Genomic DNA, 26,429 nt, shown 5'->3' with positions numbered 1-26,429 from the left:
ATCTGGAATTCCACCTCCCCAATGGGTGCAGGTTTCTTTTTTGTGGGCAAGAAAGCTGGTGGACTCCGTCCATGCATTGATTACAGGGGGCTGAATGAGATTACGGTTCACCCCCCTGCATGGAGCCAAAATATTTACAAAGCTGGATCTTAGGAATGCGTATCACCTGGTTCGGGTCTGGAAGCGAGACGAGTGGAAGGCGGCATTTAACACCCCGTTAGGTCACTTTGAGTACCTGGTCATGCCGTTCGGCCTCACTAATGCCCCTGTGACGTTCCAAGCTTTGGTAAATCACGTCTTGTGGGACTTCCTGTACCGATTCGTCTTCGTGTACCTGGACGATATACTCATCTTTTCTCTGGACCCTGAGACTCATGTCCAGCATGTACGTCAGGTCCTGCAGCGGTTGTTTGAGAACCGGCTATTTGTGAAGGGCGAGACGTGCGAGTTCCACCGCACCTCTTTGTCCTTCCTGGGGTTTATCATCTCCTCCAACTCCGTCGCCCCTGATCCGGCCAAGGTTGCGGCGGTGAGAGAGTGGCCCCAACCAACAAGCCGCAGGAAGCTGCAACAGTTCGGCTTTGCAAATTTCTACAGGAGGTTCATTAAGGGCTACAGTCAGGTAGTTAGCCCCCTGACAGCCCTGACCTCTCCAAAAGTCCCCTTCACCTGGTCGGATCGGTGTGAAGCCACGTTCAAGGAGTTGAAACGACGGTTCTCGACTGCACCAGTTCTGGTGCAGCCCGACCCTAGTCGCCAGTTCGTGGTTGAAGTGGACGCCTCTGACTCAGGGATAGGAGCCGTGCTTTCCCAGAGCGGAGAGACCGATAAGGTTCTTCACCCGTGTGCCTATTTTTCCCGCAGGTTCACCCCGGCCGAACGGAACTATGACGTCGGCAATCGAGAACTCCTTGCGGTGAAAGAGGCTCTTGAGGAGTGGAGACACCTGTTGGAGGGAGTGTCTGTGCCATTCACGGTTTTCACTGACCATCGGAACCTGGAGTATATCAGGACTGCCAAGCGGCTGAACCCCAGGCAAGCCCGCTGGTCACTGTTCTTCGGTCGTTTTGACTTCCAAATCACTTACCGCCCCGGGACCAAGAACCAGAGATCAGCTGCCTTGTCCCGGGTGCACGAAGATGAAGTCAAAACTGAGCTGTCGGATCCACCGGAGTCCATCATTCCAGAGTCCATTATTGTGGCAGCCCTCACCTGGGACGTTGAGAAGACCGTCCGGGAGGCCCTGGAACGGAGCCCGGACCCCGGAACTGATCCGAGGAACAGACTTTACATCCCACCAGAGGCTAGAGCTGCAGTTCTGGATTTCTGTCACGGTTCCAAGCTCTCCTGTCATCCGGGGGTGCGAAGGACCGTGGCAGTTATCCGGCAGCGCTTCTGGTGGGCGTCCATGGAGGCCGACGTCCGGGAGTATATCCAGGCCTGCACCACCTGTGCCAGGGGTAAAGCCAAGCACAAGAAGACCCAAGGGCTTCTCCAGCCGCTGCCAGTGCCTCATCGCCCCTGGTCCCATATCGGCCTGGATTTCGTCACGGGCCTCCCGCCGTCCCAGGGCAACACCACCATCCTCACGATAGTGGACCGATTCCCCAAGGCGGCCCACTTCGTGGCCCTCCCGAAGCTCCCTACTGCCCAGGAGGCTGCTGACCTCCTGGTCCACCACGTCGTCCGTCTGCATGGGATACCAACTGACATTGTCTCGGATCGTGGTCCCCAGTTTTCCTCTCAAGTCTGAAGGAGTTTCTGCAGAGAACTGGGGGCCACCGTGAGCCTCTCGTCCGGGTACCACCCACAGACAAACGGACAGGTAGAACGGGCCAACCAAGAGCTGGAACAGACCCTTCGCTGTGTGACATCCGCGCATCCGACGGCCTGGAGTAACCATCTGGCCTGGATCGAGTATGCCCTAACAGTCAGGTGTCTTCTGCCACCGGCCTCTCCCCATTTGAGGTGTGTCTGGGGTACCAGCCCCCATTGTTTCCCGTGGTGGAGGGAGAGGTCAGTGTGCCCTCGGTCCAGGCCCACCTGCGGAGGTGCTGTCGGGTGTGGCGCACCGCCCATTCTGCCTTGTTGAAGGCCCGGACGAGGGCTAAGGCCCATGCAGACCGCCGGCGGACCCCGGCCCCTGCATACCAGCCCGGGCAGGAGGTGTGGTTGTCTACGAAGGACATTCCCTTACAAGTGGACTCCCCGAAATTGAAGGACAGGTACATTGGCCCCTTCAAGATCCTCAAGGTCCCCCTCCTGCCTGCATCATTGACGGGGAGCCGGCTTGGACCGTGCGCCGGCTCCTGGACGTCCGTCGGATGGGCCGGGGGTTTCAGCATCTGGTGGACTGGGAGGGGTATGGACCCGAAGAACGCCCCTGGGTGAAGAGGAGCTTCATCCTGGATCCGGCCCTCCTGGCCGATTTCTACCACCGCCACCCGGACAAGCCTGGTCGGGCGCCACGAGGCGCCCGTTGAGGGAGGGGTCACTTTCCCAACAGGGAGTGTGCAAAGTGGAGTGATGTAATAGACAAAGATACGTGAGCTGGTGCAAGAGCGGGAGTGAATGAAAACACAAAGCAGACAGAAACAAGGTGCGAGACCAAGGCATGAGGGAGGTGCAGTGATGTGAAGTGAGAACATGATCAGATACAAGTGAAGGATGAAGACAAAATGGCAAGTGCAGGACGTGGACTGAAATGGAGGTCTATGAACAGAACATGAGAATTAATCAGAGAATAATAAGAAAATAAACCCAAGGACAAAGCGAGACCGGAACTGACTAAGAAAACAAAGTGGCTATAAACAAATTATAAATAAAACAGAGAATCGGTGATAACACCACCCGACTCTAAAGCACAACAGATGATGTAACGAATGAGAACAAAATAAACAAGTGATAAACAGTGAAAACATAATGCAAACACAATCTGGCAGAACAAAACTAGAATGGAACTGGACAAAGGCTCAAATATGAAAAGTAACAAAACAAAGTAACACAGCAAAACTAGGACAGAGAATAACCACATGATGAAAAAAATAACTAATACATCAAAGGTGGGGCAGGAGGTGAGCCAAAGGGAGAGGCAAAATAAAGACCAAGGTCTAGACCCAGGCTGGGCATGACAACAGTAAAGACTCCCCTTTCTGAGAATCCCCCAGGAAAAATGCCATAAACCAGAGACTGCTTGTGTCTTTTTACTGCTCTACCACAGAGAGCATCCTAACATACTGCCTCTGTACGTGGTTTGCCAGCTGCACGGTGCCAAACAGGAAAGACCTCCACAGGGTTTCCAAAATAGCAGAGAAGAACATTGAGTGTCCTGTTGACCCCCAAAACATGAATCTGCTGCAAATCGAGAATTATTCCCAAACGCTTAATAATTCTGCTGCAAACCGTGAATAAAATATCGCACAAAATGTGAATGCAGGTCTCGCAAAACATAAGTAGCAAAACATGAATACCATTCATGACATATATTTTCTTTTAGTTTAAGCAGTTTATGGAGTTCAGTTTACAGATGAGTTACTTCAAGAAATCTTGATCGCAAACCCTATCTCCGGGGGGGGGGGGCCCGAACCCCCGAACACGCTCTCACTTTTGGTGTCAAGCACACGGCCCCGCTGGGCGTGAGCCACTTCGGGGACAGTGGCAGGTGGGGAATCTGGTACACCTGTTGAACACAGGTGGCCTAAGGCAAACTCAGGGAGGACAGAAACCTCCTGTTGAGCAAAAGCTCGCTTGATCTTGATTTTCAGTAGGAATACAGACTGTGAAAACGGGGTCTCATGTTTCTTCTGATTGTATGGGTTTTAAGCAGGAGGTGTCAGAAAAGTGACCACAGGGATAACTGGCTTGTAGCGTTCATAGTGATGTCACTTTTTGATCCTTCGACGTCGACTCTTCCTATCATCATGAAGCAGAATTCACCAAGCGTTGGACTGTTCACCCACGAACATGAAAGATCCCCTACAATGCCACTCAATTCGTCACGCCAATGCATCCCACTTTGTCTGGCTGGACGCCACGCTATATAAAATAATCATTTTGTAGCCGATGACACGTTTGCTCTCAGAACTTGGCTGATGAATCCATTATCTAATCGCTCCCACAAACACAGAGAAATTATCTACAGCTGACATTTTTGTGCATCTGTGGTGTAGAACGCATTTGGAATCTTGTCTCAAAGGTAATTATTTATATAGTAATGGGTTGGTAAAACTGTTGCATTTTATTTCCTTCTTGTGTGTTAGATCATGTATCTGTAAAGTTATGGTTATTACGTCTGCCAAAGACGTCATAAAATCATTGCCGTTTATTTATTTGTCTGTCTGTATGCCTGTTAGCAAGATTACATCAAAACTACTGCACGGATTTTCCCGACATTTTCACCACAGATAGATATTAGACCATGTAAGACCCCCATTAAATTTTGGAGTTGATCCGGATTCTGGATCAAGCACTTTATATAGGCTTTGAAGGATTACATTTAGCAGGATTACGTCAAAACTACTGCATGGATTCTCACCAAATTTGCACCACAGACACATATTAGGCCATCTAAGACTCCATTACATTTTGGAGGTGATCCGTTTCACATTATAAAGGCTTTGAAGGAGTATGTCAAAACTACTTCACAGATTCTCACCAAATTTACACCACAGATAGATATTAGGGCATAGATGACGTCACTGAATTTGGGAGGTGATCCGGATCTGGATTCTGGATCCAAGATTTCACTTTATAGGCTTTTAAGGATTACGTCAAAACTACTTCACTGATTCTCACCAAATTTGCACCACAGATACATATTAGGGCAGGGAAGACTCCACTCAATTTTGGAGGTGATCTGGTTTAGTGGATGTCAGAAATCTCTGATTGCCCTTATTATAGATGTTATAGAAAGTTCAGATGCACTGCGCGCAATGACATGCATTGACAGACAGTGACACACAGTGTTTTTTTGAATAGGTTGTGCAATGTTCATGAAATGAATGGGTGCCAGAGCTTTAGCCACCTTAAGACTTGCATGAATTTCATTTGGGCACTGGAGAGTAAACTCTTTGTAAACTGTGTGCAAGTGCGCAAAGAAAATTTTTGAAATGATCAAAATCTATGGCACGCATTAATTTTGTGAACTAGATGTAAACATTGCACAATCTATTCAAAAACACTGTGTGTCACTGCAAGTCAATGCGTCTCATTGCTCCAGTGCAGCACATCTGAGCGATTATGACGAGACGTTACATCCACCAGATACATTATCTAACTCATAAGAAGGAATGAAAATGCAACTGGTTTACCAATCCATTACAATATAAACATAATTACCTTTGAGATGATTCCTAATGCTTTCTCCACCTCATGAAGCACATGAGAGAAGCTGAAGATAATTTCTCTGTGATTCTGGGAGTGATGAGAGACGGTTTCATCAGCCAATTTCCGAGAACAAATGTGTCATCTGCTACGAAATAATTATTTTCTATAACGCAGCGACTAACGGCACAAAGTGCGGCATCCAGTGGGCAGTGATGCCGGTAATACAATCCCTGGCAAAAATTATGGAGTCATCGGCCTCGGAGGATGTTCATTCAGTTGTTTAATTTTGTAGAAAAAAGCAGATCACAGACATGACACAAAACTAAAGTCATTTCAAATGGCAACTTTCTGGCTTTAAGAAACACTATAAGAAATCAATAAAAAAAATTGTGGCAGTTAGTAACGGTTACTTTTTTAGACCAAGCAGAGGGAAAAAAATATGGACTCACTCAATTCTGAGGAATAAATTATGGAATCACCCTGTAAATTTTCATCCCCAAAACTAACACCTGCATCAAATCAGATCTGCTTGTTAGTCTGCATCTAAAAAGGAGTGATCACACCTTGGAGAGCTGTTGCACTAAGTGGACTGACATGAATCATGGCTCCAACATGAGAGATGTCAATTGAAACAAAGGAGAGGATTATCAAACTCTTAAAAGAGGGTAAATCATCACGCAATGTTGCAAAAGATGTTGGTTGTTCACAGTCAGCTGTGTCTAAACTCTGGACCAAATACAAACAACATGGGAAGGTTGTTAAAGGCAAACATACTGGTAGACCAAGGAAGACAAAGCGTCAAGACAGAAAACTTAAAGCAATATGTCTCAAAAATCAAAAATGCACAACAAAACAAATGAGGAACAAATGGGAGGAAACTGGAGTCAACATCTGTGACCGAACTGTAAGATGATATGGGGCTGCATGTCAGGTAAAGGCACTGGGGAGATGGCTGTCATTACATCATCAATAAATGCACAAGTTTACGTTGCTATTTTGGACACTTTTCTTATCCCATCAATTGAAAGGATGTTTGGGGATGATGAAATCATTTTTCAAGATAATAATGCATCTTGCCATAGAGCAAAAACTGTGAAAACATTCCTTGCAAAAAGACACATAGGGTCAATGTCATGGCCTGCAAATAGTCTGGATCTTAATCCAATTGAAAATCTTTGGTGGAAGTTGAAGAAAATGGTCCATGACAAGGCTCCAACCTGCAAAGCTGATCTGGCAACAGCAATCAGAGAAAGTTGGAGCCAGATTGATGAAGAGTACTGTTTGTCACTCATTAAGTCCATGCCTCAGAGACTGCAAGCTGTTATAAAAGCCAGAGGTGGTGCAACAAAATACAAGTGATGTGTTGGAGCGTTCTTTTGTTTTTCATGATTCCATAATTTTTTCCTCAGAATTGAGTGATTCCATATTTTTTCCCTCTGCTTGGTCTAAAAAAGTAACCGTTACTGACTGCCACAATTTTTTTTCCTGATTTCTTATAGTGTTTCTTAAAGCCAGAAAGTTGCCATTTGAAATGACTTTAGTTTTGTGTCATGTCTGTGATCTGCTTTTTTTCTACAAAATTAAACATCTGAATGAATATCCTCCGAGGCCGGTGATTCCATAATTTTTGCCAGGGTTGTACGTTACTTACCCCTAGTACTTAGTAACACGTTACTCTGACCGCTTTTTTCAGTAACGAGTAATCTAATGTGTTAATTTTTGTCTGACTTAGTGCTTAGCTCAGATAAGATAATTATAGTGGGCGATTTTAACATCCACACTGATGCTGAGAATGACAGCCTCAACACTGCATTTAATCTGTTATTAGACTCTATTGGCTTTGCTCAAAATGTAAATGAGTCCACCCACCACTTTAATCATATCTTAGATCTTGTTCTGACTTACGGTATGGAAATAGAGGACTTAACAGTATTCCCTGAAAACTCCCTTCTGTCAGATCATTTCTTAATAACATTTACATTTACTCTGATGGACTACCCAGCAGTGGGGAATAAGTTTCATTACACTAGAAGTCTTTCAGAAAGCGCTGTAACTAGGTTTAAGGATATGATTCCTTCTTTATGTTCTCTAATGCCATATACCAACACAGTGCAGAGTAGCTACCTAAACTCTGTAAGTGAGATAGAGTATCTCGTCAATAGTTTTACATGCTCATTGAAGACAACTTTGGATGCTGTAGCTCCTCTGAAAAAGAGAGCTTTAAATCAGACGTGCCTGACTCCGTGGTATAACTCACAAACTCGTAGCTTAAAGCAGATAACCCGTAAGTTGGAGAGGAAATGGCGTCTCACTAATTTAGAAGATCTTCACTTTGCCTGGAAAAAGAGTCTGTTGCTCTATAAAAAAGCCCTCCGTAAAGCTAGGACATCTTTCTACTCATCACTAATTGAAGAAAATAAGAACAACCCCAGGTTTCTTTTCAGCACTGTAGCCAGGCTGACAAAGAGTCAGAGCTCTATTGAGCTGAGTATTCCATTAACTTTAACTAGTAATGACTTCATGACTTTCTTTGCTAACAAAATTTTAACTATTAGAGAAAAAATTACTCATAACCATCCCAAAGACGTATCGTTATCTTTGGCTGCTTTCAGTGATGCCGGTATTTGGTTAGACTCTTTCTCTCCGATTGTTCTGTCTGAGTTATTTTCATTAGTTACTTCATCCAAACCATCAACATGTTTATTAGACCCCATTCCTACCAGGCTGCTCAAGGAAGCCCTACCATTATTTAATGCTTCGATCTTAAATATGATCAATCTATCTTTGTTAGTTGGCTATGTACCACAGGCTTTTAAGGTGGCAGTAATTAAACCATTACTTAAAAAGCCATCACTTGACCCAGCTATCTTAGCTAATTATAGGCCAATCTCCAACCTTCCTTTTCTCTCAAAAATTCTTGAAAGGGTAGTTGTAAAACAGCTAACTGATCATCTGCAGAGGAATGGTCTATTTGAAGAGTTTCAGTCAGGTTTTAGAATTCATCATAGTACAGAAACAGCATTAGTGAAGGTTGCAAATGATCTTCTTATGGCCTCGGACAGTGGACTCATCTCTGTGCTTGTTCTGTTAGACCTCAGTGCTGCTTTTGATACTGTTGACCATAAAATTTTATTACAGAGATTAGAGCATGCCATAGGTATTAAAGGCACTGCGCTGCGGTGGTTTGAATCATATTTGTCTAATAGATTACAATTTGTTCATGTAAATGGGGAATCTTCTTCACAGACTAAAGTTAATTATGGAGTTCCACAAGGTTCTGTGCTAGGACCAATTTTATTCACTTTATACATGCTTCCTTTAGGCAGTATTATTAGACGGTATTGCTTAAATTTTCATTGTTACACAGATGATACCCAGCTTTATCTATCCATGAAGCCAGAGGACACACACCAATTAGCTAAACTGCAGGATTGTCTTACAGACATAAAGACATGGATGACCTCTAATTTCCTGCTTTTAAACTCAGATAAAACTGAAGTTATTGTACTTGGCCCCACAAATCTTAGAAACATGGTGTCTAACCAGATCCTTACTCTGGATGGCATTACCCTGACCTCTAGTATTACTGTGAGAAATCTTGGAGTCATTTTTGATCAGGATATGTCATTCAAAGCGCATATTAAACAAATATGTAGGACTGCTTTTTTGCATTTACGCAATATCTCTAAAATTAGAAAGGTCTTGTCTCAGAGTGATGCTGAAAAACTAATTCATGCATTTATTTCCTCTAGGCTGGACTATTGTAATTCATTATTATCAGGTTGTCCTAAAAGTTCCCTAAAAAGCCTTCAGTTAATTCAAAATGCTGCAGCTAGAGTACTAACGGGGACTAGAAGGAGAGAGCATATCTCACCCATATTGGCCTCTCTTCATTGGCTTCCTGTTAATTCTAGAATAGAATTTAAAATTCTTCTTCTTACTTATAAGGTTTTGAATAATCAGGTCCCATCTTATCTTAGGGACCTCGTAGTACCATATCACCCCAATAGAGCGCTTCGCTCTCAGACTGCAGGCTTACTTGTAGTTCCTAGGGTTTGTAAGAGTAGAATGGGAGGCAGAGCCTTCAGCTTTCAGGCTCCTCTCCTGTGGAACCAGCTCCCAATTCAGATCAGGGAGACAGACACCCTCTCTACTTTTAAGATTAGGCTTAAAACTTTCCTTTTTGCTAAAGCTTATAGTTAGGGCTGGATCAGGTGACCCTGAACCATCCCTTAGTTATGCTGCTATAGACGTAGACTGCTGGGGGGTTCCCATGATGCACTGTTTCTTTCTCTTTTTGCTCTGTATGCACCGCTCTGCATTTAATCATTAGTGATTGATCTCTGCTCCCCTCCACAGCATGTCTTTTTCCTGGTTCTTTCCCTCAGCCCCAACCAGTCCCAGCAGAAGACTGCCCCTCCCTGAGCCTGGTTCTGCTGGAGGTTTCTTCCTGTTAAAAGGGAGTTTTTCCTTCCCACTGTAGCCAAGTGCTTGCTCACAGGGGGGTCGTTTTGACCGTTGGGGTTTTACATAATTATTGTATGGCCTTGCCTTACAATATAAAGCGCCTTGGGGCAACTGTTTGTTGTGATTTGGCGCTATATAAAAAAAAATTGATTGTTTGATTAATTGATTAATTTTTTCCAAATCAGTAATCAGACTAAAGTCACTTCTCCAAGTCACTGTGCATTACTATTGTTTTTGCATCACAGATTGATCGCAGCATTAAACTTGGCCCGTGGGCAGGGGGTCGGGGTTCGACTGAACCTCCCACTTTGCCCACTTTCAGCGAGCTGTGAATTTTTGAACTGCAAGCTTTTAATCCACTGTTTTCTGCAGCAGTTCCGAACTGAAAAAACAGTGTTCACCTCTCAAAGCGTGGTGACGGCAGCACACCTGGACTGAGCTTTACAAAGACATTTTTACACTTTTTCCCCGTTTATTTAAAACTCTGAGCTGCTCAATAAAAAACACCTGAACAACTAACACTTTTTTCCCACCCAAATGCACCAAAACTCTCTTTCTGACAATGACATGATGTAAAAAATGCTGACAAAACTTTTTTACTAGTCAATCTGGTTGTGTTTTCTGCATAAACAAACATTATCCATTCTTCCTGCTCAGACACCAGAGCAGGGGTGAATCCAGACAGAAAGGAGACGTGGAACAGGACAGGGATGCAACCCCCAAGAACACCCCTAGATTAAAGGTCCACCTTTTTTACTACTACTACTAATGCTACTTATAATAACAATAATTTCAGCAACTAAACTGTTAGAAAGAATTTGATAGTTACATTTAGAAACAATTAGGTTAGAAATTGAAAGCTTTACTGTAACAGTGCTGTCAATAGTTAAATATGAAGTAAAGAAAGATGTCTTTTTTTTATAAAAACAAATATTAATGTTCATTGAAGTCAAGAAAGGGTGACTATAAAGTGAGTATTGGCATTTGTTGTTCCTCTTTGAACATTTCAAAATTTTCTTTGCACACTGGTACGCAGCCACGCACAGTTTACGATGAGTTTACTCATTGACACGCCACATTGCCTGTCAGTGCGTGCATCAAATTCGTGCAAGTGTCAAGGTCACGCACGCGAGTTGAGGATGGCGTGAATCCCTGTGGTGGTAGTAAGAGGCACACAGTCATAGTCCCACAGATGGTAACTTCACACCACTGGTTCCTCAGCCAAGCACATACACCAAATCGTTAAGAAATTCACATTTTGTGACTTACGCTTTGCGAGACCTGTGTTCATGTTTTGGGAGACATTTATTCAGCATCCATCCATCCATCCATCCATCCATCCATCCATCCATCCATCCATCCATCCATCCATCCATCCATCCATCCATCCATCCATCCATTTTCTTCCGCTTTATCCGGAGTTGGGTCGCGGGGGCAGCAGCTCAAGCAAAGCTGCCCAGACCTCCTGATCCACACACACCTCCCCCAGCTCCTCAGGGGAACCCCAAGGTGTTCCCAAGCCAGCCGAGAGATGTAGTCCCTCCAGCGTGTCCTGGGTCTTCCCCGGGGCCTACTCCCAATGGGACGTGCCCGGAACACCTCTCCAGCGAGGCGTCCAGGGGGCATCCGGAAAAGATGCCCGAGCCACCTCAACTGACTCCTTTCGACGTGGAGGAGCAGCGGCTCGACTCCGAGTTCCTCCCGAGTGACCGAGCTTCTCACCCTATCTCTAAGGGAGCGCCCAGCCACCCTGCGGAGGAAACTCATCTCGGCCGCTTGTACTCGCGATCTCGTTCTTTCGGTCATGAGCCAAATCTCATGACCATAGGTGAGGATTGGAACGTAGATCGATCGGTAAATCGAGAGCTCTGCCCCCTACTCAGCTCTCTCTTCACCACGACGGTCCGATACAGCGACCGCATCACTGCAGATGCTGCACCGATCCGTCTAACGATCTCACGCTCCATCCGTCCCTCACTCGTGAAGAAGACCCCGAGATACTTAAACTCCTCCACTTGAGGCAAGGACACTCCACCAACCTGAAGAGGGCAAAGCACCTTTTTCCGGTCAAGAACCATGGCCTCGGATTTGGAGGTGCTGATTTACATCCCGGACGCTTCACACTCGGCTGCAAACCGCCCCAGTGCACGCTGAAGGTCCTGATTTGACGAAGCCAACAGAACCACATCGTCCGCAAACAGCAGAGACGAGATTCTGTGGTTCCCAAACCAGACCCCCTCTACACCCTGGCTGCACCTAGAAATTCTGTCCATAAAAATAATGAACAGAACCGGTGACAAAGGGCAGCCCTGGCGGAGGCCAACGTGCACTGGAAACAGGTTTGAATTACTACCGGCAGTGCGAACCAAGCTCCTGCTGCGGTCGTACAGGGACCAGATAGCCCTTAGCAAAGGACTCCGGACCCCGTACTCCCGGAGCACCCCCCACAGGGTGCCCTGAGGGACATGGTCGAACGCCTTCTCCAGATCCACAAAACACATGTGGACTGGTTGGGCGAACTCCCATGAACCCTTGAGCACCCGATGGAGCATGTAGAACTGGTCCAGTGTGCCGCAACCAGGACGAAAACCACACTGCTCCTCCTGAATCCGAGGTTCGACCATCGGTCGAATTGTCCTCTCCAGTACTCTGGAATAGACCTTACCGGGGAGGCTGAGGAGTGTGATCCCCCTATAGTTGGAACACACCCTCCGGTCCCCCTTCTTAAACAGAGGGACCACCACCCTGGTCTGCCAATCCAGAGGCACTGTCCCCGATCACCACGCGATGTTGCAGAGGCGTGTCAGCCAAGACAGTCCCACAACATCCAGAGACTTAAGGTACTCAGGATGGATTTCATCCACCCCAGGAGCCTTGCCACTGAGGAGCTTTCTAACCACCTCGGTGACTTCAGCCTGGGTAATGGATGAGTCCGCCTCTGAGTCCGCAGTCTCTGCTTCCTATTCGGAAGACGTGATGATGGGATTGAGGAGATCCTCGAAGTATTCCTTCCACCGCCCGACAACATCCCCAGTCAGGATTAACAGCTCCACACCCGCACCATAAACAGTGCTGGTGGAGAGCTGCTTCCGCTCCTGAGGCGTTGGACGGTTTGCCAGAATCTCTTCAAGGCTGACCGATAGTCCTCCTCCATGGCCTCCCCGAACTCCTCCCAGAACTGAGTTTTTGCCTCTGTGACCGCACGGGCTGAGGCACGCTTGGCCTGCCAGTACCCATCAGCTGCCTCCGGGGTCCCACCTACCAACAAAGATAAGTAGGTCTCCTTCTTCAGCTCGATGGCATCCCTTACTTCTGGCGTCCACCACCGGGTTCGGGGATTTCCGCCGCGACAGGCACCACAGACCTTGCGACCACAGCTACGAGCAGCCGCATCGACAATGCCGGTGGAGAACATGGTCCACTCTGACTCCATGTCTCCAACCTCCCCCGGGATCTGGGAGAAGCTCTCCCGGAAGTGGGAGTTGAAGACCTCGCTGACAGAGGGTTCCGCTAGTCATTCCCAGCAGACCCTCATGATACGTTTGGGCCTGCCAGGTCTGACCAGCTTCCTCCCCTCCCAGCGGATCCAACTCACCACCAGGTGGTGATCGGTCGACAGCTCTGCCCCTCTCTTCACTCGAGTGTCCGAGACACGTGGCCGAAGGTCAGATGATATGACTACAAAGTCGATCATCGACCTCCGGCTCACGGTGTCCTGGTGCCACATGCACTTATGGACACCCTTGTGCTCGAACATGGTGTTTGTGATGGACAAACTGTGACTAGCACAGAAGTCCAACAACTGAACACCACTCGGGTTCAGATCGGGGAGGCCGTGCTTCCCGATCACCCCCCTCCAGGTCTCACTGTCACCGCCCACGTGGGCATTGAAATCCCCCAGGAGAACAATGGAGTCCCCAGTCGGAACGCTATCTAGTACCCCTCCCAGGGACTCCAAGAAGGTCGGGTACTCTGCACTGCCACTCGGCCCATAGGCCGAGACAACAGTGAGAGACCTGTACCTGACCCGAAGGCGTAGGGATGCGACCCTCTCGTTCACTGGAGTGAACAACAACACAACACATGGTGACTGAGCTGGGGAGCAATAAGCAATGCGACCCCAGCTCTCCACCTCTCCCCGTGGGCAACGCCAGAAAAATGAAGCGTCCATCCCCTCTCCAGGAGTTGGGTACCAGAGCCCAAGCTGTGCATGGAGGTGAGCCCGACTATCTCTAGTCGGTATCTCTCAACCTCCCGCACAAGCTCAGGCTCCTTCCCTTCCCTTCCAGTTTGCAGATAATTCACAATTTGCAAAGCTCTGATTCACGTTTTGGGGGTTAACAGCCCTCTACCCACACTGGGGGACCTTCATGGCTCTTACTGTCTCAGGAGAGCCAACACCATCCTAAAGGACTCAGTCCACCCTGGCCACTGTCTGTCTGAGTTACTGCCATCAGACAGATGGTACAGGACCATTAAAACAAGTACAAATAGATTGAAAAACAATTTCTACCCACCCGCTGTTAGAGCTTTGAATGCCACTGGAACCAAATAGCCATGTCACATGGCACACTTGAAATGAGTGCAATATTTGTTAATACAATAACATGCTTTTGGAGGGCGGTATGCATTTTCAGAGTCCCTCCGTCCATGCCCAGTCGCCCAAAATGATGGGCATGGACGGAGGGACTCTGAAAATACATACCACACGACAACTGCATGTTATTTGCATTATTATCACTTACTAAGATGTACAACATGTGGAATCACATTAACAATATTTAATGGCATTTCAAAACGCACGACACCCAGCAAACGCGGACATAAAAAGTTGGCTCACTTTAACCTTTGTCGTGTCGGCTGGCGCGCGCTGCTCTCCAAATTCGCCAGTGCGTCCTCATCAAGCTGGCTGCTTTGACTGCTGTTCATTGTTGTACTATCCATGATAAAATCATCTGTAATATCCATATTGGGACCAACACACACTTCTCTGCGGACAGTTCTTGGGCTGCACGCTATGACGTCATCAGTTTTTGCACAGCGGGCAGGTATTGGGATGTAAATCTATGCTACAGGCCCAGCAACACCTCAGTAAGTGATAATAATGTGCAATATCCGCTGCCACTGAAGTATCCACAGTTTTGTACATACTTTTCTCTTTTTTATATATGCAATCTCTCTTTTGCTACTACATTCTTATAATTTTTGTCCTTTTTTAATTTGTGCTCTGAACATACCTCTTTCATTCGGTTAAATTTTGTGTTTATTTTTCTTTTCTTCTACACACCTCTCAAGTAGGCAGGTGGTTTACTCAGGTTTATACGTTTCTATTTGCACTGAAAGGCTTGCACTTTAACTTTTGTTGTACTGTTTACAATGGCAATAAAGAATCTGTATCCGCAAGAAGAAGAGGAAAAATGAGCCCCGGATCTGAGTCATTGGATCGGAATACAGTGTCACTGGACGGGCCTCACCTCAGTGGTCCAGTCATTAGTACTAGGTATGTCTGAAATATAGATGACTCTGTGTATGTGGATGGATGTCACCACGTCGGCATTGCTTACTCAGCAAAAGTCTCAACCAACCCAAAAATTGGTAAAGCGGTGGAGTGAGGATGAGATTGTGTAACGTGAGTGGAAAAAATGAAGCCCGAACATGCACCATGTCATAGTTACTGAACAAGCTAAAGCTAACATGCGTATCTTGGTTAAGGTGTTTTATTCATGCATATCTTTGCAGACTGGATGGTGGTTTTCATGACAATTGACTCGTGTGTTGATATTAAAAATTATGGCTGCCTTGTTGACCCTGTAACTGTGGACTAACAATGTCACCAAACTACTGATACCTGCTAACAGTGCTAACGGGGCTAATAAACAAATTAAGTAACATTTGAATTTCACTCGACAGAAATACTGGACCAGAGTTCTTTAATGGTCCAATAGTGTCTGACGAGTCTTATTATCTCAGGTATTTGTAATAAAATGTGCAGGAAGGACAGACATGGGCCATCCCAACAGCTAGCAGCCACAGCTAGCAACCTGTGCTGGTGGGGCTCTGGGCATGGCACTCAATGCAACCTCAGCCCTAATTTTTCATAACTTTATAGCTTAACACATCTTCAACTGATGATTTAAAAAAAAATCATAACTACACAGTTATTATGAAAGTGGAAACTAGTTATGGAGACCATCCATCCATTTTCTATCTCTGCTTACTCCAATCAAGGGTCACCTGGGGCTGGAGTCTATCACAGCAGTCATACAACATGAGGTGGGGTACACATACATACAGACAGGGCCACATACATACAGACAGACAAACCCATTTACCCTCACCCTTACAGTTAATTTAGAGCCACTAATTCACCTATCCTGCATGCCTTTGAAAGCTGGAGAAAGCCAGAGAATCTGGAGAGAACCCACGCCAACATGGGGAGAACATGCAAACTCCGCACAGAAAGGACCAGGTGGGAAGCGATCCCATGACATTCTTGCTATGAGGATGCGGTGCTAACCAATAAGCCAATGGTTATGGAGACCAAACCCTTTTTTTTGTACCAAGTTGTAAATATATATTTGTCCTCTGAATGGTTTGCACTACTGCACTTTCCACTTTTACTATTACCTCAGACACTACACTGTAAATACTAAATACTTATTGTCAAAATGTCTTGTCCGGTCATCACTGAGGGAAGGTGAGAAACGAAATTTCGATTCCTTGTATGTCTAGTACATGTGAAGAATTGACAATAACGACTTTGACTTAAACTTGGACATTTTAACATGGGCTTCAGTGGGGAATGACTACCTTTTGTATAGCCAGCCTAAAGCAGCCATTCACGGAACTGCAAGCTTCATTTAACAGGAAACAGAGGTTGAGGCTCTTTTTAGATTTTTGTTACATATTGGTGAGGTCGGGTACACATCACTTCCAGCAAAGTGGCAAATCTGAAGGCGAGAATTTGTACCCGCGACTGACCGCTAGGTGAAAATATACTAGGGCTGTATGCTGTTCTATTAAAATCAGCTGGTTTGGTTGGGTCTCTGACTTACTTCTAACAGCTGATAGCTCTCATTGCCTGGAAAGATGAGATTTATACACCAAGCTGACCTGAAATGAACCATTGTACATTAAACTGACTTTGACGAGTCTGATTCTTTGAAAAGTGACTAAATTACATGTATTTGTACGGAGTTCAGCGATGTTTTCACAGAACAAAAAACGGCCACCAGAGGGCACTGAGGTAACGCCTGACCATGAGAATTGAACAAAAGTCCGTGTTTAACCCCCTACTTTGTCTGTAAGACATGTTCACTGAGCTGGTGTAACCCACACACACACTTGGCACTCTTTTCCCAAATATAAAAGGGGTTGTGGCTAGCAACAGCTCATTTCCTTTTAAAGAAACAGGCACAGAAACCTAACATAGTTGAAAATGTTTTCGTTAAAGATTCATCTCAGTGTCTTTTAGCTATAAACTTTTTAAAATCTACTGTTAGGACACCTGTCGATCTATTTTAGCTTGGCATAACACAAATCCTTCTTAGACAGCCGTCAAAAAACAAGACAAACAAAGAGAAAGATGAAGAACAAAAAAGGAGACTGCTGACATGCTCAGACAATCTGTACGTCATGTTTTGACAGGCACCAAGCAAATATTAGGTCTGAGTGAATTGTGAGAATAACCTGCTGGGGCTCAGGGACACCTCATTTGTGCCGTCTGTCCCGCGGGTGCCGTCGGCGGTGGGTGTGTCTCCGGCTGTTTGGTTAGACTCAGAATCAAGGTCAGCGGTACTGCTGGAGCTCCTCACCCTCCTCCTCTTCTCCCTCTCTACTTCCTCTTCATCTTCCATCGTCCACTGGCGCGTTAGGCTGCACACGGACACACACACGGACACATATAGGACAGTAACCAATGCACATTGGAAACAGAAACTATTCAGAGCAGACAAGGTGAGTGCACAGCAAAAACTGAAAGTGCAATCATTATAGTCATAACACATACAATTGTGTTGATGTTGCAGAGGGGATTTACAGTGTGTGGAAGAACCGTTAAGCAGAACCTGCTTTACTGGTTCATCAGCTGTTTATCAAAGGACAGTCTGAGAAACATTAAACAATTTACTGATTATCCCAAAAGGTGTGCACCTGCTGGTGCAGCTTTAGACTAAAAATGTCTTTGTTTTGAACCTAAGAACGTGTAATTTTATCTCAACACGACAGTATAGATGTGACTACAGAGATAGATCCCCGCCCCCCGCCCACACACACACACACACACACACACACACACACACACACACACCACACACACACACCACACACACACACACACACACACACACACACACACACACACACACACACACGATCGTACGCGCCGTACCTATTTGTGCAGAATTGCGCACTGCCACAACATAAAAGAAAAAGGAAACCTGCCGCTGTTCTCCATTACAGGTATCATTCTGCGCAGAAAACAACCAACCAAACGCCGGTTTTAACTTTACCTGGACAACGCTGACCAGTTCTTCCGGCTGATGGACATGTTGGAAAAGTGAAAACGTTCCTGTTGAGAACAGCAACCAAATAACAGTCAGCGCGGCACTAAACAGAACCACCTTTACCCTTGGGAGCGCCGTCACGTGACTTACAGGTGGCCTGCCCACCTGACACACACAGGGAGGGGTGCTGGAAACTACAATATAAAAATAATAAATGATCATTATTATTATTATGTGGGATGGTGTGATGGAAACATCTATTAAACGGCAATGTAATATAATAATATTAATAATAATAATAATAATAATAATACTGTATTATTAGTATTATTATCATAATCATCATGTGGGAGGGGTGTGATGGAAACGTCGTCATTAAACGGCAATGTAATATAATAATAATGATTTATTATTAATAAAAAATTATTATTATCATTATTATGTGGGATGGTGTGATGGAAACATCTATTAAACGGCAATGTAATATAATAATATTAATAATAATAATAATAATAATAATAATATAATAATAATAATAATATACTGTATTATTAGTATTATTATCATAATCATCATGTGGGAGGGGTGTGATGGAAACGTCGTCATTAAACGGCAATGTAATATAATAATAATGATTTATTATTAATAAAAAATTATTATTATCATTATTATGTGGGAGGGGTGCTGGAAACGACAATGTAACAATAATTATTATCATTATGTGGGAGGGTGTGATGGAAACGTCACATGTCTATTAGACCCCATTCCTACCAGGCTGCTCAAGGAAGCCCTACCATTATTTAATGCTTCGATCTTAAATATGATCAATCTATCTTTGTTAGTTGGCTATGTACCACAGGCTTTTAAGGTGGCAGTAATTAAACCATTACTTAAAAAGCCATCACTTGACCCAGCTATCTTAGCTAATTATAGGCCAATCTCCAACCTTCCTTTTCTCTCAAAAATTCTTGAAAGGGTAGTTGTAAAACAGCTAACTGATCATCTGCAGAGGAATGGTCTATTTGAAGAGTTTCAGTCAGGTTTTAGAATTCATCATAGTACAGAAACAGCATTAGTGAAGGTTACAAATGATCTTCTTATGGCCTCAGACAGTGGACTCATCTCTGTGCTTGTTCTGTTAGACCTCAGTGCTGCTTTTGATACTGTTGACCATAAAATTTTATTACAGAGATTATAGCATGCCATAGGTATTAAAGGCACTGCGCTGCGGTGGTTTGAATCATATTTGTCTAATAGATTACAATTTGTTCATGTAAATGGGGAATCTTCTTCACAGACTAAAGTTAACTATGGAGTTCCACAAGGTTCTGTGCTAGGACCAATTTTATTCACTTTATACATGCTTCCCTTAGGCAGTATTATTAGACGGTATTGCTTAAATTTTCATTGTTACACAGATGATACCCAGCTTTATCTATCCATGAAGCCAGAGGACACACACCAATTAGCTAAACTGCAGGATTGTCTTACAGACATTAAGACATGGATGACCTCTAATTTCCTGCTTTTAAACTCAGATAAAACTGAAGTTATTGTACTTGGCCCCACAAATCTTAGAAACATGGTGTCTAACCAGATCCTTACTCTGGATGGCATTACCCTGACCTCTAGTAATACTGTGAGAAATCTTGGAGTCATTTTTGATCAGGATATGTCATTCAAAGCGCATATTAAACAAATATGTAGGACTGCTTTTTTGCATTTACGCAATATCTCTAAAATTAATCAATTCAATCAATTTTTTTATATAGCGCCAAATCACAACAAACAGTTGCCCCAAGGCGCTTTATATTGTAAGGCAAGGCCATACAATAATTATGTAAAACCCCAACGGTCAAAACGACCCCCTGTGAGCAAGCACTTGGCTACAGTGGGAAAGAAAAACTCCCTTTTAACAGGAAGAAACCTCCAGCAGAACCAGGCTCAGGGAGGGGCAGTCTTCTGCTGGGACTGGTTGGGGCTGAGGGAGAGAACCAAGAAAAAGACATGCTGTGGAGGGGAGCAGAGATCGATCACTAATGATTAAATGCAGAGTGGTGCATACAGAGCAAAAAGAGAAAGAAACAGTGCATCATGGGAACCCCCCAGCAGTCTACGTCTATAGCAGCATAACTAAGGGATGGTTCAGGGTCACCTGATCCAGCCCTAACTATAAGCTTTAGCAAAAAGGAAAGTTTTAAGCCTAATCTTAAAAGTAGAGAGGGTGTCTGTCTCCCTGATCTGAATTGGGAGCTGGTTCCACAGGAGAGGAGCCTGAAAGCTGAAGGCTCTGCCTCCCATTCTACTCTTACAAACCCTAGGAACTACAAGTAAGCCTGCAGTCTGAGAGCGAAGCGCTCTATTGGGGTGATATGGTACTACGAGGTCCCTAAGATAAGATGGGACCTGATTATTCAAAACCTTATAAGTAAGAAGAAGAATTTTAAATTCTATTCTAGAATTAACAGGAAGCCAATGAAGAGAGGCCAATATGGGTGAGATATGCTCTCTCCTTCTAGTCCCCGTCAGTACTCTAGCTGCAGCATTTTGAATTAACTGAAGGCTTTTTAGGGAACTTTTAGGACAACCTGATAATAATGAATTACAATAGTCCAGCCTAGAGGAAATAAATGCATGAATTAGTTTTTCAGCATCACTCTGAGACAAGACCTTTCTGGTCTTGTCTCAGAGTGATTTGCTCTGTATGCACCACTCTGCATTTAATCATTAGTGATCGAGCTCTGCTCCCCTCCACAGCATGTCTTTTTCCTGGTTCTCTCCCTCAGCCCCAACCAGTCCCAGCAGAAGACTGCCCCTCCCTGAGCCTGGTTCTGCTGGAGGTTTCTTCCTGTTAAAAGGGAGTTTTTCCTTCCCACTGTAGCCAAGTGCTTGCTCACAGGGGGTCGTTTTGACCGTTGGGGTTTTACATAATTATTGTATGGCCTTGCCTTACAATATAAAGTGCCTTGGGGCAACTGTTTGTTGTGATTTGGCGCTATATAAAAAAAAAAATTGATTGATTGATTGATATTAAACGGCACAATAATAATAATAATAATAATAATAATAATAATTATTATTATTATTATTATTATTATTATTATGTAGGAGGGGTGTGATGGCAACATCGCTATTAAACGGTAATGGAGATAAGTATGCCAAAAAGCGCTATTTCCCAGGGCCTGGGTCATCAGCTGAGTGCTATCATTCCTCGGGATTTCAACCCATTAAGCTCAGTATCCCTCATGATAGTGGGTCCGCAACAGCTGTTTCCTGTTGCGCCCAGGCCCGTAAAATCCAGGTGCTACCTTCTTCTGCTCTTTCTCCCATTTCCTTCACCACCATACGACATCCATCAACACCAGCTGCCCTCAGGAATCGACCCACTGATGCTGCCCCGGCATCCCACCTCAAAAGGAATGACCTCCACCTTCCAGCCTCGCTCCCCTATCTCCACCCTCAAATCTTCATAGCAGTTGAGCTTCCTCTGTCATGCTCCATCAATACCCTCCTCCCATGGGACTGTCAGCTCTCCAAGTATTACCCTTCTTTCCTCCCTGTCAATCAGCGTAACATCAGGCCGCAAATCAGACACCACCACATCTACTGGCAAAGTCTTGTCTTCTAACATGGTCCACTTTCTTTTTGGACCAGTGCCTGTCCTCTTCTGCTTTCGACCTCTCACCTGTTCACCGGCTCTCACAAACTTAACTGGTTGGCTCTTCTTCACTAGGACAAACGCTTCGTTTACTGCCTTCACAGCCACCTTCAGAACTAAGTTGTGCCTAAATGTATACCATCCTCTACTCAGAGCAACATGACACGCTGACAAGATATGGTAAAGAGTGTTATACTTTCCACACAGATGACAGTTCACGCTCTTGCCAGTACCCCATCTTCTCAGATTCGCTGGTGATGGAAACACATCATACGTCATCTGGAGTAGCCGCTTCAGACTCCCAAAACGTCTTCCCCAAATGTCCTTCCAAGTCACCTTTCTCTCCTCTACATCCCACTTCATCCATCGACCTTGCTGACCCTGCTGTGCTGCTCTCGACACCCTTTCAGCTTCTACCAAATGACGAGTCTCCTGCTCCCTGATCTTTCTTCATTCCCCAACTCCGGCCTCCGACCAAAATCATTGCCTTCTTACTACTCCAAGGTAAGCTCCCTTTTCATGCACCACTCCAACAAATTCACGTTGACGTGCTACGGCCTCAACTTCTTTCACCATACCACCAACATTCCACTTCCATCCAACTTGCAGGGCCGGTGGATTTTTACTTATCACTTGGTCATTGGAATCATTTAGCATTGACTGTAGTCTAACCTTCGCAACTTTATATTCTTCCACCACTGATGATAAGGGAAACTGGAGCTTCGTTGACCGACTGTAGAGTGCTACATTCGTCAGCATCTTAGGAACTCCTAGCCACTTTTGTACCATCTTGCTGATCTTCCCTTCAATACTCTCAACTCTTGTCAGCGCCACTTCATAAACTGTCAACGGCCACATCAACCTTGGTAGTAGCCCAAACTGAACCATCCAGACCTTAAACTTCCCAGGTAGCTTCGTCTTTGCAATTGCTCTCAGTCCATCTTCAGCTTGCTGCTGGACTTCAACTCCTCGATGTCGGTCTGTGATTGGAAAGGAGTACCAACGACCTAGGCTCCTCATGCACTTTTCTTTCACTGATGGAATTCGTTCACCTTCCCAGCCCGTAGCATAAGATACCTACGCTTCTTAGCTTTAAACACCATGCCTGACCATGTCACCAACTCTTGTAACCGCTCCACCAACTTCTTGGCTCTCCATTCCTCCGCTTCTAGAACTGTCAGGTCATCCATAAAGGCCTTTAGCTGGTACTCACCACCACCACAGCTTCTTATAATCACCTCCATCACCAAAATGAACAAGACAGGTGATATCGCACATCCCATTGCGATACCTTTCTCCAGTCGCATGAGCTTATTCGTGAACTCCTCCGTCGGAAACCGGAACTTGAATTTCCTGAAGTACTTCTCAACTGCGTGCTGCAATTTCCCTGGGACGTGGAAGAAATCCAAAGCGAACCGAATCATTCTATGTGGGACAGAACCATAGGCGTTTATTATTATTATTATTATGTAGGAGGGGTGTGATGCAACATTGCTATTAAATGGTAATGTAAATATAATAATAATTAAATTATTATTATTGTTGTTGTGTGTGGAAGGGTGTGACATCATTTATTGTTGTTGTTGTTATTGTTGTGTGGAAGGGGTTTGGTGGGAATATCAGTAAAATACAGCAGGGGTTCCTTAGTCTTTAATTATGCCACTTATTCAAAGGCTTTTAAAATGAAATCGATATTCTTCAGTGTCAATGCATCTTTGTGTATATAGACAGGATCCACGTGGATGTAGCCATAGTGAAGAAAGTCTGAAAAAAAAAATATATATATAGCTTGGAACTATTTTTTTTTTTTTTTGTAGCATATGGCAATAAAGTCGACAAACTGACTGAACACCCCCTTTTCTACTTTTTTTTTACTAATAGCCCAATTTCATAGCCTTAAGAGTGTGCATATCATGAATGCTTGGTCTTGTTGGATTTGTGAGAATCTACTGAATCTACTGGTACCTTGTTTCCCATGTAACAATAAGAAATATACTCAAAACCTGGAATAATCTTTTTAGTCACATAGCACTACTATTATTCTGAACACTACTGTATGTAAAATTGTAGGCCCCAGGCTGTTCACAGACAGACAGACAAACAAACAGGGCCAAAACATAACCTCCACCAATGAGGTCTCACAGCCCTCTGATGGAGTTCAAAGGGTGCTGACCTTGACCTACTTTTTTCTGTGAAATCAAGGAGGATTCAAATGTCTCAGGTGTACACACATTGCACATATACGTACATAAGACACTGGGCTGGATTTTTTGTGAAGATGTTGTGTTAAGCATCATACATCCATCATGATTGGTAGATACCTTTTCAATGTGGTTCCTTCCTACCTGAGAGGAAAGTTCATATATATGCTAGAGATTTCCATTCTCATGCATCTAGACATGAAGTTCATGGTCTTTATGTACATATAGAGTTATGACCACCTTAGCAAAGAAACTGTTTTGCTGTGATGGAGCAGTGATATTCAATTCTCTGCCTCCTGATAATCAATCCAGTACCTCCTTTAAACAATTTAAAGCTGAATATATACAATTTTATAAGAGGAAGGGAAGGGTAAAGACACAAAATTGATAACTGCTATGGACTGGTGACACTTTCTGGAGACTATTATAATCTGACCACAGTCACAGCTGTAATATCTTAAAGTAGATTTTAAAGCTGTATTTTTTAAAATTCCACTTGAACAGTATTTAACGTGTGATTGGTTTTAATGTTTAAAACAGTATGAGTCAGAACTTTATAAATGGTCTCATGACGACTCCACTGAAAAGAAATAGAGGGTCTGTACATGTTGTACTGCACCTCTGTATTCATGCTGGGAAATGTAAACTGTACAGTGTGTTCTAAGTCTTCCCCAGGGTCTCCTACCGATTGAACATGCCGAGAAGACGGGAGATGACCAGGGCCCATCCTCACCAGATGCGAAGAAGCAGCAGCTCAACTCTGAGTCCCTCCCGGATAGTCGATCTTATCACCCTGTCCAGGAGTGTAAGCACAGATGCCCGATGGAGGAATCCCATTTCTGTCAGTTGTATCAGCGATCTTATTCTTTCAGTCATTACCTAAAGCTCATGACCATAGGAGAGGACAGGAGCATAAATCAACTGGTAAATTGAAAGCCCCACCTTCTGGCTCAGGTCCTTCTTCACCACAACTGTCAGGTATATATATAATTATATATAATGGTGTGTGTGTGTGTGTGTGTGTGTGTGTGTGTGTGTGTGTGTGTGTGTGTGTGTGTGTGTGTGTGTATATATATATATATACACACAGTGGGGAAAATAAGTATTTGAACACCCTGCGGTTTTGCAAGTTCTCCCACTTAGAAATCATGGAGGGGTCTGAAATTTTCTTCTTAGGTGCATGTCCACTGTGAGAGACATAATCTAAAAAAAAAAAAAATTCTGGAAATCACAATGTATGATTTTTTAATAATTTATTTGTATGTTACTGCTGCAAATAAGTATTTGAACACCTACCAACCAGCAAGAATTCTGGCTCTCACAGACCTGTTAATTTTTCTTTAAGAAGCCCTCTTATTCTGCACTCTTTACCTGTATTAATTGCACCTGTTTGAACTTGTTACCTGTATAAAAGACACCTGTTCACACACTCAATCAATCACACTCCAACCTGTCCACCATAGCCAAGACCAAAGAGCTGTCTAAGGACACCAGGGACAAAACTGTAGACCTGCACAAGGCTGGGATGGACTACAGGACAACAGGCAAGCAGCTTGGTAGAAGACAACAACTGTTATGATTATTTATTAGAAAGTGGAAGAAACACAAGATGACTGTCAGTCTCCCTCGGTCTGGGATTCCATGCAAGATCTCACTTTGTGGGGTAAGGATGATTCTGAGAAAGCTCAGAACCACACAGGAGGACCTGGTCAATGACCTGAAGAGAGCTGGGACCACAGTCACAAAGATTACATTAGTAACACATGATGCTGTCACGGTTTAAAATCCTGCAGGGCAGCAAGGTCCCCCTACTCAAGCCAGCACATGTCCAGGCCCGTTTGAAGTTCACCAGTGACCATCTGGATGATCCAGAGGAGGCATGGGAGAAGGTCATGTGGTCAGATGAGACCAGAATAGAGCTTTTTGGAATCAACTCCACTTACCATGTTAAGAGGATGAGAACAACCCCAAGAAAACCATCCCAACCATGAAGCATGGGGGTGAAAACATCATACTCTGGGGGTGCTCTTCTGCAAACAGGACAGGACAACTGCACCATATTGAAGAGAGGATGATGGGGTCGTGTATTGTGAGATTTTGGCAAACAACCTCCTTCCCTCAGTAAGAGCATTGAAGATGGGTCATGGCTGGGTCTTCCAGCATGACAATGACCCAAAACACACAGTCAGGGCAACTAAGGAGGGGCTCCGTAAGAAGCATTTCAAGGTTCTGGAGTGGCCTGGCCAGTCTCCAGACCTGAACGCAACAGAAAAT

The 26,429-nt window shown here is 44.6% G+C and overlaps 1 protein-coding gene across 1 annotated transcript in view; it reads right to left on the bottom strand.

Annotated features, from left to right (window-relative positions):
* lad1 (ladinin) overlaps positions 1-18,433 on the bottom strand; it is a 67,364-nt gene extending 48,931 nt beyond the window's left edge. The window contains exons 1-2 of the mRNA XM_034172494.1: positions 18,303-18,433; positions 17,482-17,667 (exon numbers count right to left, since the gene is read on the bottom strand). Of these exons, the coding sequence (XP_034028385.1) occupies positions 17,482-17,667; positions 18,303-18,340 (224 nt within the window). The 5' untranslated portion in view covers positions 18,341-18,433. The remainder of the gene's footprint in view (positions 1-17,481; positions 17,668-18,302) is intronic.
* Between the last annotated feature and the right edge of the window lie 7,996 nt (positions 18,434-26,429).

This window comes from Thalassophryne amazonica, chromosome 6, assembly GCF_902500255.1.
Source record: "Thalassophryne amazonica chromosome 6, fThaAma1.1, whole genome shotgun sequence".
NCBI lineage: Eukaryota > Metazoa > Chordata > Actinopteri > Batrachoidiformes > Batrachoididae > Thalassophryne > Thalassophryne amazonica.
The sequence above is the reverse complement of the archived record's forward strand: the minus strand, read 5'-3'. Positions and strand labels throughout refer to the sequence as shown.